Source organism: Delphinapterus leucas, chromosome 13 (genome assembly GCF_059928025.1).
Source record: "Delphinapterus leucas isolate spDelLeu-1000000601 "Yukka" chromosome 13, BTC_Dleu_Yukka2, whole genome shotgun sequence".
Classification (NCBI taxonomy): Eukaryota; Metazoa; Chordata; class Mammalia; order Artiodactyla; family Monodontidae; genus Delphinapterus; species Delphinapterus leucas.
In genome coordinates this window covers 93,517,075-93,530,376 of record NC_143141.1, presented here as the reverse complement: position 1 = coordinate 93,530,376, position 13,302 = coordinate 93,517,075, and the positions used below count along the sequence as shown (strand labels likewise).

At 45.0% G+C, this 13,302-nt stretch overlaps 1 protein-coding gene across 1 annotated transcript in view; it reads left to right on the top strand.

Moving 5' to 3' along the window:
- The window catches only part of SNTG2 (syntrophin gamma 2), a 150,360-nt gene that overhangs the window by 98,072 nt on the left and 38,986 nt on the right, over positions 1-13,302 (top strand). The window contains exons 11-13 of the mRNA XM_089922505.1: positions 1,433-1,562; positions 3,148-3,186; positions 10,757-10,873. Coding sequence (XP_089778631.1) covers positions 1,433-1,562; positions 3,148-3,186; positions 10,757-10,873 — 286 coding nt within the window. The remainder of the gene's footprint in view (positions 1-1,432; positions 1,563-3,147; positions 3,187-10,756; positions 10,874-13,302) is intronic.

Below are 13,302 nucleotides of genomic sequence, written 5' to 3'. Positions count from 1 at the left end.
GGCGCGGGGTGCAGGGACAGTAACACACTTGTCTGTAAATGAACCTTATGTTCTGATTCAAGCAGTGCCGATTAGGGTGGGAATGATACCTAGTCAGGGATATCTACTTATAAAAAAGACAGACGGATTGTTTAATCGGAGAAACTCTGGTTCGTAGATTTGGCCCAAGAACATGCAGGGCTGGTTTATAATGTCTCTACTTCCTTCTCCCGCCCTTGTATCCTTTCCTGTATGAAACCATGATTGAACACACATCTGAAAGACTATTAAAACATAATTTAGCGCCAACCTTGCTTAACAAAAGTTTGTTTTGTCATTTTTAGCCGTTCAGTTGTCTTCTTAAGGCCGTGGAGATATAAGCTGCATGGGTTAGTGTGCAGTTTTCTTAAGAGAAAACGAACAGACGTGTAAGTGACATTCTTTTGTTGTAAGGGTTGTGTTCGTCAGTTCAGGCTGCCTTACCAAATACCAGACGGCGGAGCGGGCGGGGGAGCTGGGGGGGGGGCGGGGGGGCAGGATGGCGCTCGAACAACAGCAATTTATTTTCTCACAGTTCTGGAGGCTGGAAGTCCAAGATCAAAGTTCCAGAGGGTTGTGTCTGGTGAGCACTGTCCTCCTGGCTCGCTGACGGCTGTCTTCTCACTGTGTCCTCATATGGAACAGAGTTCTGGGGCCTCTTCTTCTAGGGCCCCCAGTCCTGTTGGATCAGGCCCACGCTTCTGACCTCACCTAAGCTTCTTTCCTTAGAGGTCCCATCTCCAAATATACCCACACTGGGGACTAGGGCTTTAACATGTAGGTTTGGGGGAATACACACATCAGTCTATAGCAATAGTTATATGGAAATTATCTCTGGAAAAACGGCTTGCATGATAGGGGAGAACTACTGAATTAGAGACAGTGATGTCGCCGTTATGAATGATTTGCCATGGGTGGGTTTGTGGCAGGTTGATTCTCATGGTTTAAAAATAAAGGAGAACCAACTTCTTCAAAAGCTCTGTTGTAAATCAGACGTATACGTGTGGTCCTAAAACACCATCGACGCTGAGGAATGGTGGTGTTTGACCTGCTCCATCGTCACGGGGTCAAGAGCCTTCCGACCATGATAAGTGGTCTCCGAAAGAATCACTGCTAAGGACCCCACAAAACAGTAACTCCAGCACTGCTCTAAGAGCAAGTGTATTTCCTACAGGAGCTGACTTTCATGTTTTTATTAAATTAGAAATAGGGATTTCAGCGTTTTGAACTTAATTTCAGTAAACCTACCTAAGATACGGAGACGGGTTAGGCTGTGCCCACGGCTGTGAGCTGTGTTTCCCGCGGTGACTGCAGGTCGGTGCTGAGCAGGGCTGAGTGGGCGCCGCCTTCTCCCGGTCCTGGGGCATCGGATGCCAGGGGCCTCCTTCCAGCATCTCCTGTCCTCCTCCTGCAGGTCCAGTGCATTTGAGGTGCAGGCCCTGGATGGGGCGAGCTCGGGAAGCCTTTGGTTTTACACCGCGCAGGACAGCACCGCCTGGCTGAGGGCCGTGTCTGCCAACATCAGCGACCTGACGCTGCAAAAAGTGAGCACGGAGACTTTCCACTGTCCCTGCTTTTGCTCTTTAATCCACGAAAAGAATTACGATGTTTCGTTACTTATGATGAATCCTGAAACAGTTGGTAATAACATTAAACAGAAGAACATGCACTTTTTTTTCAACGTAACAAAGCTTTGACTAAAAAAGTTAAAGATTAAGTCATCTAAAAGTTTCCTGGTGTAAGAGTGTAGACTGAATCAAACCTCTGGACACCTCCCCGCTGGTTCTGTCTCTCCCTCTTCCTTTCCACGCACCTACACAGAAGTATTTGTGTGCATGTAATTTTATATACACTCTATCCAAATGCATTGATGTAACGTGACGTTTTTATTTGGGGAACCCAATTGGGTTAAATATGTAATTCTCCAAAACATTAAGGAAACTTATAAAGAGGCACCTCCACCACAAACATCCCTTCTCCATGGCTCACCGCAGGCACCCAGGAAAGAAAAAGCGCTCTGTCTCTTTGAGTGATCTGTTTGATGATCAAGGTCAATATGAAACTTCAAAATGAAACAATAAAACTAGATGGGGTGAGAGTAAAACATGAATAAAGTACTCAGTTCCCTAAAGCAACCGCTGTATCCCGGCAGTAAGTTGATGGCCACAGCTGCGGGAAGCTCATGCAAGGACCAGCCCTTGGCCCGAGGAGGCCGTGGACCCGTTTCCTTGTTCTCAGTCCCTGCGGGTGACTTGCCCCGTTGTCCACATTTGCACCCCAGGGCCTGCTGTGGCCCAGGGCAGCTGGTGGCAGGAGGACCCCGGGGGTCTGGATGCACACGGCGTATTCTCACACCTGCCTCGCTCCTGGAAACTACTAAACAGAGCTCGCCTGAGCACTTTGAAATATCAGGGAAGCAGCAGTGTGAGATTTCTATTCCAAAGACCTCAGAGGCTCTCAGCTACAGAGGAGGTACTAGACCCTCTCTAAGACCTCAGTTTTCCAACTTGACATTTTGAATTCCAAAGGTATCTGGATGGATAAAAGGAAAAGAAAAAACCAGGTGGTGGTAGCTTGATATTGGCAGAAATGCATGGTTTCTAGATGAATCTCACACATTGCAGCTACTGGGCAGAGCAGAGGAAGGGAGGCGCAGACGCTTTCGAGCTGGAACTGTGGATTCAAATCCACTTTCCAACTGGGTGGGCTTGACCTTGTTATTACTCTGGACCTTCATGTCCTCACTGGTTAAATTTTGCAGGATTGCTGGGAGAATCAAATGTGAACTGTGAAAACTGTAACTACCTAAGACCATGTAGTACAGAAATCATTTTCCCCACTTATTTCAGACGTGGGAATTTAAGCGTCCGCTGCCCCAGAGCTTCACTTAGTAAAGAGCTGATGCTTTAAACAGCGTCGATACGCTAGTCTTGGGTTTTCGGTTATGAGAGTCATTGCCAGACATCTGTACGTGCTCTGGTTTGGTTTTCAGGTAAGAAATACCTCATAAAGGAAACGTTTTGTGCAGGGACACTTCATGCAGCTAATTAAATCCAGTTGCCAGTTAGGTTGAAAAATTATGGCATCAATACATTGTCATACTGACTCCTTGCTTCCCTCTCTCTACAGATGAAGATGGCAAATAAATGCCGCTCTCCTTGTGACCAGGTAGGATTTGTGGGCTTTGTGCTGATTATACAATGTCCCCGAAGGGAGCCTCTTTCTGTTTTCGAGATTTGGTTTGGAAATTTTGACAGGAAAGCATTAGCACACATCGGACTGAAGTCGATCCTCACCCTCAGTGTTAACTCCAGGAAGCTACTCGTTTGTCCTGGAAACAGTGCAGGAGGAATCGTTCTGACCTGAGTGTGCCGTGTTTTCAGTGATCTATCGGCACTTACATTTTCTAAGGAATCGTGATCAAATGATAACCTAGATGTGACTGTTTAAGCTTAGAGGGTTTGACAGCTGAGACTCACCTGTGTAATCTGGAGTCCTCAGCATCGTGTGATTTTCTTAGCTCACGTCCTCGTTCAGGAAGTTTCATTCTGGGAGGCTTTGACTGGGCAGCTGCTGTTGCAGATGGGAAGGAAGCACCCCACCCCTGCGCCCCGTGCTGGCCCTTATCCACCTTGAGTCCGCGTGTTCTGGTGGTGGTAGCCCTGCGTCTTCAGGAGCCTCGGCTCATTCGTTCCGAGAGCAGAGGCCAACCTGTAATATGCCTGGTTTTCTAGTTCAAGGACTGCTCATGTACTAGGTCTGTAAGTACTTAGCTGTGTATCAGGTAAATACACTTTGAAGTCACTACATTATTTTTCTGTTTCCTTTTTGATAAAGTCATAGTTCAAGCTGTAAGTGTGAACTTTTTAAGATGTATAGCTTCTTAGCTTTCTGGTTGTGTCTTTCATATAGGTCTGAGGCAGTATACCTTGTATACAGGCTCGAGTTAAGCAAACTAAAGGAATGTGTTCAGTTTGCTTTAAATAGCACTCAGAGACGCCCTTTACATAGAGCTGAGTGATAACATTTATGTTAAAATGGAAGGCATTCCGGAGAGTAAGTACCTGCCAGTCAAATGTTTCTGCAAAAAGATAGGAAATTAGGACCATGTTTTAAGTTAAACCCCTCTAGTCAACATTTCTAAATTAGATAAGAAAGGTTCTTCTAACTTTTATTTGTTGTAATGTTTTCCTAAATTTATGAACAGCTATTTTTGTTTACATAGCTAAATGAGGGTGGCTAGCTATTCAATGAGTAATGGTCCCATAAATGTCTTCAGATTACTGTAGGACTCATTTCATATTCTTACGCATAAAATACAGCTTTTCTGCTGGGCTTAGTGTTTCTAAGAAGTTTCTCTTGGACTTTTCCCCTGAGGACACACCTCCCCCTAGTTCACACTTAAAGCCTGTCTTCTCTGGATTTATTTACCAAAGCTGGTGGGACAATAGACCAAATTGGTGTTTTTGTCTCCAAGAATAATTTGCCATTTGAAATTGGATTTCTGTTGGCACAAGCAAAACTAGCAAAGTGTCCCCGGGGGATCCTTTTTGTCGTGAATCAGAGACCCTTCCAAGACTGCTACCAAAAATCGGCCTCTGTACACGGGCACCGAATTGAATCTCAGAGACAGAGTTTGGGTAAAGTAGGAAAGAAGAGCTTTACTGCTTTGCCTGGCAAAGCGGGCCACAGCGGGCTAATGCCCTCAAAACAGTGTGTCCTGACCTGGAGGCGGTAGTGCGGAGTCTTCTGGTCAAGAGGCAGGGCTGCTGGAAAGGATCAGGGTGCCTGCAGGGCTTGCATTCCTTCAATCCAGAGATCATCTGGCTTCAGGTGATGGTGGGTGAACTGTGACCTTCTCTCTGGAATGAGGAATGCTCCATCAAGAAATTAACATCTTCCATTTGTTGGGGGTTTTAGTTCTGCAGAAGAACTCAAAGACATTGTTATGTGTATCCCTTGAGGGGAACCAGGGCCCTGCCCCAAGGCTGCTATTGTTTCCTGCCGGCTCCTCCCTTGTCTCTGCATCCCCTCCCTTCCCTGATTAGCAGCTGTTTGAACCTGCCCTTTGGAACGCAGGGAGGGTCTTGGAGGCTGAATGCAGCCTATTTCCTACAAACAGGAAACGGGGAGCACAGAAAGGCTTCCAGGCCCCGGAGCCCCACGGGCCCTGCTCCGTTTCAGGAGCACAGGAGAGAGTGCCCTGCAGGTGGAGCCCTTCCTTCAGTGTCTCCATGTCCTGTGACAGAGGGGAGTCGTCCTGTCCCCGACTTCCCAAACACATCATGCATGGTCAGTGGTTTGGGAACAGTTACGTGCAGGCACACGTGAATGCCCATTGCCCTGAGACCTGAGCAGCTCTCACAGGACCTGAACTTGACGCATTTGGAGCGCACTCTGCGTTTCTGCGGCTGTACCTGACTGCCCGGCCGGCTGGGAAGAGCACCAGTCTGGAAACCGAAGCGTGTTTTGTTTTGTTTAGAAATTTAAACTCCTCTTTCCCACTGACTCACAAGAGAGAATCAAGAAGTAAGGTTCAGGGGAAGTTAAAACTATCTGAGGAGCAAAACTCCCAACACAAAGGACATGGAATGAATCATGGTTCAAAGGCAGTGGAGTGATTTCGCTTTGGTTTTATCTTAGTGAAATTTTGTCGTATATGAAGCCACGTTTGTGTGATGTCAGTCTTGGTGGCCTTAGGTGAATCAAACCTGGATTCTAATCCCACCTAATCCCTTCTCTGGTGGTGCAGGTGGAACACATTAACACCTGAGCCCTAGTTTCTTAATCTATAAGAGAAGAAAGTTGCAACGGGTAATCTAAAGTCTTTTTTTAACTTTAAAATTTCTATATAACTTTGAATTTACTTAAGGGCTTGAATTTGTTTATCTGGAAAGAAACATCAGAGACAGGCCTCACTATGTGAGGTTGTGAAAGAACTAACCCCTGCCCCAGTTTGCCCAGATTTCAGTAGAGGATGCTTTCACATTTTCTCCAAAAACTAAACATTTTGTGTGCATTATAGGAGTTTAGATTTATGGTGTTGGGCCCTATTTAAAAACAGGAAGGATTTTTTTCTCATTTTGAACAATTAATTATTGACTTTGGTATGTAGCAAAAAATAATATTGGATAAATAAGAAAAAAATAAAGACATTGACAACCACTGAAATTGACAAAAAACAAAGAAAACAGAATTAGAAGGATAATACAAAAGGCATAAGTATAGATTTTTAGACTCTTATATCTGATAAGTAAAATGACTGTGTAATTTGTCATCCAAACTGGGACACTTCTTTCTGGGATGGAGACTGACCTAAAAGTAACACTAAGACAACAGGAGTAACTTTAGAACCATCCCAGGAAAACCAGGACATGTGTTCACCCTGCGAAAACAGCAAGAATCTATTTTCCAAAATAAATTTCTTCCCGAAAACCTGAATTAAAGGAAATATGGGTACCTTAATCACCAAATCCAAAAGAGGCTTAAATAATTCAAGTTATTCTAGCTTTTTCTGTGAAAAGGAACAGAGCAGTTGTACAATTATTATCTGATGGACAAGTAGGTGTTCATAAAATTATAATATACATTTCTTGGTTTATGTAATAAGCCATAGAAAATTCATAATGTAAAATTTAAAATTAGCTTCCCTTAAAATTATTTATGAACTGCATACACCTAAAAAAGATTCATAAAGCAGCCAATGTTTCCAGTAATAGCTAAGCGATAACTTATTTCTTTGCTAATTAATATAGGCAGAATTAAATTACATATGGAATTTCATTAACTTCACATCCGATTTATAGACGTTTCAGGTTATTACCAATCTGTATGTTTCCATCTTGGCCAGAAAAGGAGTTCCTAGTTCGCTTCTCAGTAGGTAACTCCTGTTGGATGCTGTGCCCAGCACCGTATTAACCAGATGTGGGAAGGAGAAGCAGCAAAATAAGACACTGCCCCAGCCCTGGAGGAGGAAGACGGCAGGACCGAGGGGCGGGGGGGCTCCACAACCAGTGTCTGTGTCTCCAGAAAAACAGGGCAACGCTGAGCTGAGTGAGAATCAGATGGAAAATCTCTCCCTTGACAAATTGTCCTCACAAAAGAACGCTTGCTGCTGCTATGCTAGAAAAAGAATCCCAGCTTCTCCACTTCAGCCTAGAAGTTACACTTTCAGCTTTCTACTCACCCTTGACCAGTCCATAATGTGAATCTAATCTACCCATCCGTCCATCATATCTATCTACCTCTCTACCTATCTATCATCTATCTACCTATCTATCATCTAGCTAGCTAGCTAGCTATCATCTATCTGTACCTATCTGTCATCTATCTATCATCTAACTATAATCTATCATCTAGCTAGCTAGCTATCTACCTATCATCTATCTATCTATATCTATCATCATCTATCGTCTATACATCTTATCGTTATCTATCATCTATCTATCTATCTATCATCTATCTATATTTCCATGTCTGTGCATATTACAGCCCTGTCTTAAATTAAGCTCCTATGTATCAGGTTCCAGTACGTCATTCATCCCTTGTGGAATCTACATTGCATCTATGACTAAGTATGTCATGAAGAGAAAGAGGATCATGGGAGACTTGTCAGCATTTGAATATATGATTAAAAAATAAAGGAAAACCCAGCAGAGTTTGTCCTCCCTACAGCCCCCTTTGAGACCCAAAGCTGAAGCTCGGTCTCTTCGGAGTTCTTGGCAGAGAAAATACCGTGTTTACAGGTTTTAGGGACCCTCACGCTGTACTGCTGGAGACCCGCTGAGGGCTGTTTTCTTCCCATTACGTAGTTTCTCATCCGAATGGCAATTACTTTCTATTCCCACCAGCCCTCACTAGCTTAGTAGTTTGAAAGTATCTTGGTAAGATTCCTGGTAATAAATATAGTATCAAAGCAGATAGCTGAGCTTGCGGCTGACTTTAAAATGTGCAATAATTTAGAATTTAAACAACTTCCTGTGCTTTCTAGAAATGCTGGTTCCACACTTTGAGGGTAATCAGTAAAACAAAAGGCTTCCAGTCCGCCAGCCTGATGGATACAATACGCAGGTCCTCCCTGCTGTGATTATTTCACTTCCCATAAAGTCACAGGTAGTGATAGATGAAGAGCCACACATGGGTTCTTTCAAGAAATTTTAGGGGACGAGCCCTCCCTGCCAATCCTGCGGGTGTGGAGTAGATACAGGTAAAGATCCAGGTCTCATCCTCAGAGAGCATGTGGTCTAACGCAGACCCAGAGGGAAGCAGTGTGAGAGCCCCAGAAAAGACAGCCCCGATCCTGCTTAGAGATGCCGAGAGGATCTGACACCATGTGATGCTGAGTATCGCCGTGCAAACGGCTGTATCTGCCCTCAAAACAGGCGTGTGCAGTGGCATCCGTCCACTTCTGAAGATAAGGGCGTGGAACGCAGAGCCCTTGACGGGCCTGATGTAGCCTGACGTCCAGAGCTCCTGCCCCCAGAGCTGCTTTCACTGAGTGTCACCTGTGGTCCCCACCCCACTACTGAGAAGGCAGCCCTCTCAGAAATAGGATAACGGGGTGAATATTGTCCAGAACCACAGGATGTCTCATAAGCGCTGATAAACGTACACTAAGAAAAAAATATACCCATGCTGCTAACCATGCCATTTGAGACCTACAGTGATGACTGGTTTGTAAAACGTTACCAAACACCCACTGCCCCTGGGTGATGCTCAGCAAGGTGGTCTTGTACCAACTTAAGGTAACTAGGACGGCCTCTTAATGCCACACGTCCCGTCTGCATGGAACAGAGGCTGATCTCTGAACAAATCCCTGTTTTTCACTGTGTAAAACTCAATCCAGTTGCAATTCATTGTTTTTAGTAACCGAGCTTAAAATGGATCTTGTCTTCTATAAATATACAAATCACTGTGCTCGCACAGCGGTGAGTGTGGAATTCGAACCACCCATTGAATTTGTGTTAATTGTAGAACATCAAGGAGCTGCTGAACTAGCTAGAGAAAATGGAATGTTTCTTCCCCCAAATATGCAGAGAACTCTTAAGACTCAGCAGTAAGAAAACAACCCGACTAAAATGAAGCTTGTTTTAATCACGGAAATTGAGCACGTCTTATGATTTACAGCAGTATTAATGCTACTGTTATAATGAACAAAAGTGTATCTGTGTGAGCCTACCAGACAAAAAGGAGAAAAGTCAATCAGACATTTTTAAGTAACGTTTATAATCAGTTTCAAATCCACAGGATGTTCAAGCACTCAGTCCTATTTGTGTTGTTTCCACAGAGTTCTGACTCCATCCGAGCAGTGTGTTACCTGCCTCCTGCCTGCTAGTACTTTGGGAGGGAGTTTTCTGTGGTACAGCGTTAAATTCTCGAAATTACCATGTGAGGGAATCCTAGTCCCATCTTACGACAAGAAAGCGGACCCAGAAACATTAAATGAGTCCAAGGACACATGAAATAAGGTTGTCTTGTGTACTACTGATAGAACTCCCTGTTATAACATTAAAACTGTATCACATTGACGTGACCCTAAGCCTTCACAAGACAATAGCTAAACCGAGAGGGAAAAGACAAGTCCATGAGCCAGTGGCATATTTGGGTCACCTTACGAAGCTCTGTATCTAGGGCACTGATGCACTAGACAACTTCTGTTCAACACCTGGACTGGTTAGCTGTGGCTACCACTCTCCGTAGAATGATACTCTTTAATTTTCTCTTTTCCATCACCAGGAACACTGTGAAAATAGGATTTTTGTAAAATTTTACCTGGCATCTTGACCTGGGAAGTCTTTCACCAGGCGTGAGTGAAAGCTGTCAGTGATTTAGCAAGTAAAAATGGAAAGGAAATGACCTACCTTGAGCCCCCGCGGCTCGAGTCACTTCACGCGGCTGCAGTGAGGGCGCTTCCCGAGGGCTGCGGTCCCCAGGCCTGGAGGGCAGCCCCCTTCAGACAGCGCAGAGGACTGTTCATCCCCTAAAGCCCTAGGCCTGTCTATGATAGTTTACTACTAAGTTTGTTTAAATGTGCAAAGTACGTGTCACATTACAATTTTAGCTGAGACAACACGGGGATTTTACTTTAGAACTAGTTTAAATTCATGCACTCAATTTTTAAATTGTATTACTATTTCTGTTAACTTTTTAAACATTTTCTGATATGTTATAGTTTGCATTTTGTGTCACTAGATAGTCAGTGCCAGTTGTGGGAATCTAATATTGTTGTATTATTTTCACTGTTGTTAGGAAGTTGAACTGTAAAGAAACAATCATTTCTCCCACGTGTATTAACGATATATTTACTACAAAAATGGAAAATACAGTAGTTGCTTTTGCAACCTCATAGACAGATTACAAATACTAACCCCTGATAGGATGTAATTAAATACCGTGGTTGTAAAAATCTACACATGGGAGGCACAAGTGTGAGGCAGCTGAGACGTCCAGCATTGGCCCAGACTAAGAGAACTGAGAAGCTCAAATTTCGAGCCCGGCCCAGTGCAGAAGCCTGGACGTTTGACCCCAGATATTACACATCTTTGTGGCGTCCACTTGATCGGAGGTTGGACATGGCTGAGGGCTCCCCCGTCCCTGTCTGCGGCCCGTGGTGTGTTGCTTGCTCTCTCCGCCCCGGTGTCCCTGCTCTCTCCGCCCTGGTGTCCCTGCTCTCTCCGCCCTGGTGTCCCTGTGCTTCTCCTAAGGCCTGGTTGTTAATTCTGAAGGTTTTGCTCCGCAGGTCGTCCACGTGGGGTGGGTCAGCGAGAGACTGGGAGGGGCCAGCTCCTCTCAAACCTTCAGATCCAAGTTCCTGGCCCTGAAGGGCTCGTCCTTCTACGTCTTCACCTCTCCTCCGGTAAGCAGGCCTCCGGGGTTCTGGGAGGGATGCCGACAAGGCCATTCTTGTAAGAGAAGCAAGGATCTGATCTAGTGCTTGGAAGAGGCCAGAGAGGGTGCACGACCAGCGGCCGTCCTCCTCCGCCCCTACGTACGCAGATGGAAAGGGCGCCTGTGTGGACCCGCTGGCTTTTCTTACTCTAAATCCGTAAATCAACCAGTCCATGGTTTTCCTTCCATCGAACAGCCGTTAAGACATTAGAGTGTTTTCCTGCTTAAAATAGCTGGCTGGGACGTGGGGATGTAAAGGCTTAGATGTCTTAGAGCATCACGTATATAGCTGAAGAATCCAGAAAACAAACAAAACAGAAGAAAACCCTTCTGTTAAGACATTTCTAATTTAACGGTCAAATAATGTAACTTAAAAAGCTATTTTTCCCTCATATCTTCCAAGTTTTACAAAAATAAACAAACAGCCTGATGCAGTAGGGCCCATGATAGAAATTTAACGGTGAATGCTACAGTTTACAATTCATTTTCTAATTCCTACCAGCGCCATTTTCCCAAAACTGACCAAATATAATGTGTGTGCCCTGCCTCCAAGTTTGTCAATTAAAGCAATTTCACCTTCTGCGAGTCCAAACATCAGAGCTGCAAAAAGCAGCAGAACCTGATAGCTTCAGGCATCTAAACAGTTAGATGCCGTTTACCGACAGTGCTGTTACTTTTCTGCCGTTACAAATAAATAAAGGGATTCCCTTCCTTTTAAGGCTGGATGCTGTGCCATTGTCTGCACACAGCACATTTTCTTCATCCACGCATCCATCAGTGGACACTGTGATTGTGTCGTGTCCTGTCTGCTATGAACGGTGCTGTGATGAACATGTGGGTGCAGGGGTCTTGAGGCTCACATTTCATTTCCTTTGGGTAAATATGCAGAAGTGGGATTGCTGGATCATACGGCAGTTCTGTGTTTAATCTCTCTGAGGAACTTCCATACCATCTCCACAGTGGCTGCACCATTTTACATTCTCACCAACAGTGCACGAGAGTCCCTTTGCTCACACCCTCACAGCACGTGTCCTCTCTGACTTTGGAGGGATGGATGCATTTATGGCAAACACGGGGGTGATACTTTCTTGGGTGTTTTCTCATCTTCAGATTCATCAAGTTGTATACATTAAATTTGTATAGCTTTCTGAACGTCAATCATACCTCAATAAATGGTTTAAGAAAAGATTGACAGAGACCTTGCGCACAGGGTAGGAGAATTCTTCCGTAGCCTCCCTCCAGGTTTCTGAGGGCTGACCCCGTACAGAACTGTGGTCTGTTTGCTGAAACTGAAGGATTACCAGTGACACAACACTGGGAACTAAAGCACGGATGCCACCAGACCTTACCATTCTTCCCACGGACTTCTTTTCTCTCCCCAGGACCCAGGCCAGTATTGCACCAGGGACTTGAGCTTTTCATAAACCAAGGCTGTGAATTTACTGACGCTGGAGGGTTATCTACAGATTTGCATAATAATTGAGTTCTTCTCAAATGCAATAATGTTATTTAGCATTTGTTGCTAAATGTAACTTTCTATGGTTTTGTCTAACAAAGTAAACATAAGAATAACCACAGATAACCCCCTGGCTACAGCAGTGAGTGACGTGCAAGGCGGCTGGGGCATGAGTAGTGGATCAGGGAGGGGCATCGAGAATCAGTACCGTGAGGCTCCAAGCAGAGGGACCTCCCGCTGGCCTGTGACAGTTGGGAGAGGAGGAAAGCGTCACCCTACCTGCACCCGATGTACCTGGAAGGAGGGTTCCCCCCTGCAGAACTGGGGGAGGAAGTGACTGATGTCCCAGGTCACACGCCTGAGAGCTCTCCTAATTTTTCTTTTCTTGTTAATTAATATTCTCAGGGTATAAGTTTTCCCTACATAGTACAACATTCTAAATTATGAGAAATGCTTTAAATATTTAATCAGATTTCTATACCTGTTATAGTGAAAGATGATTTCATCCACTTCCCATGGCCGTTTCAATTTCATGGACAGAAATTCTAATCTGGGGGCCTCAGGGGATCTCCACAAGCACCATATGGATAATGTCATCTGTATTAACACCAGGCTTGGCTTGTTTACTTTAAAATCCCAGGGCCCATCTTCTTGCATCGATCCGTGTCACCAGCAGCATATATCATGCGAATGAATTGCTGACCTCAGCTGCTCGGGTTTGCCCGGAGCAGGCCTTCTGCTGCTGTAAATAGCGTTCTTAGAAGTTTGAAATCTGCTCAGCTTTCTGCTCTGGCCTGGCCGAGGGCTGAGTCCTCCCCATGTGCCCCCGTCGCGGCCGGGGTCCCTCCCCGCCCGGCTTCCCCGGCACCGGTGAGCAGCTTTCACAATCTCCTCCTCCCTTTCGTTTGGTTTGGCGACAGCGTCTTCTACGTTACAGGTAT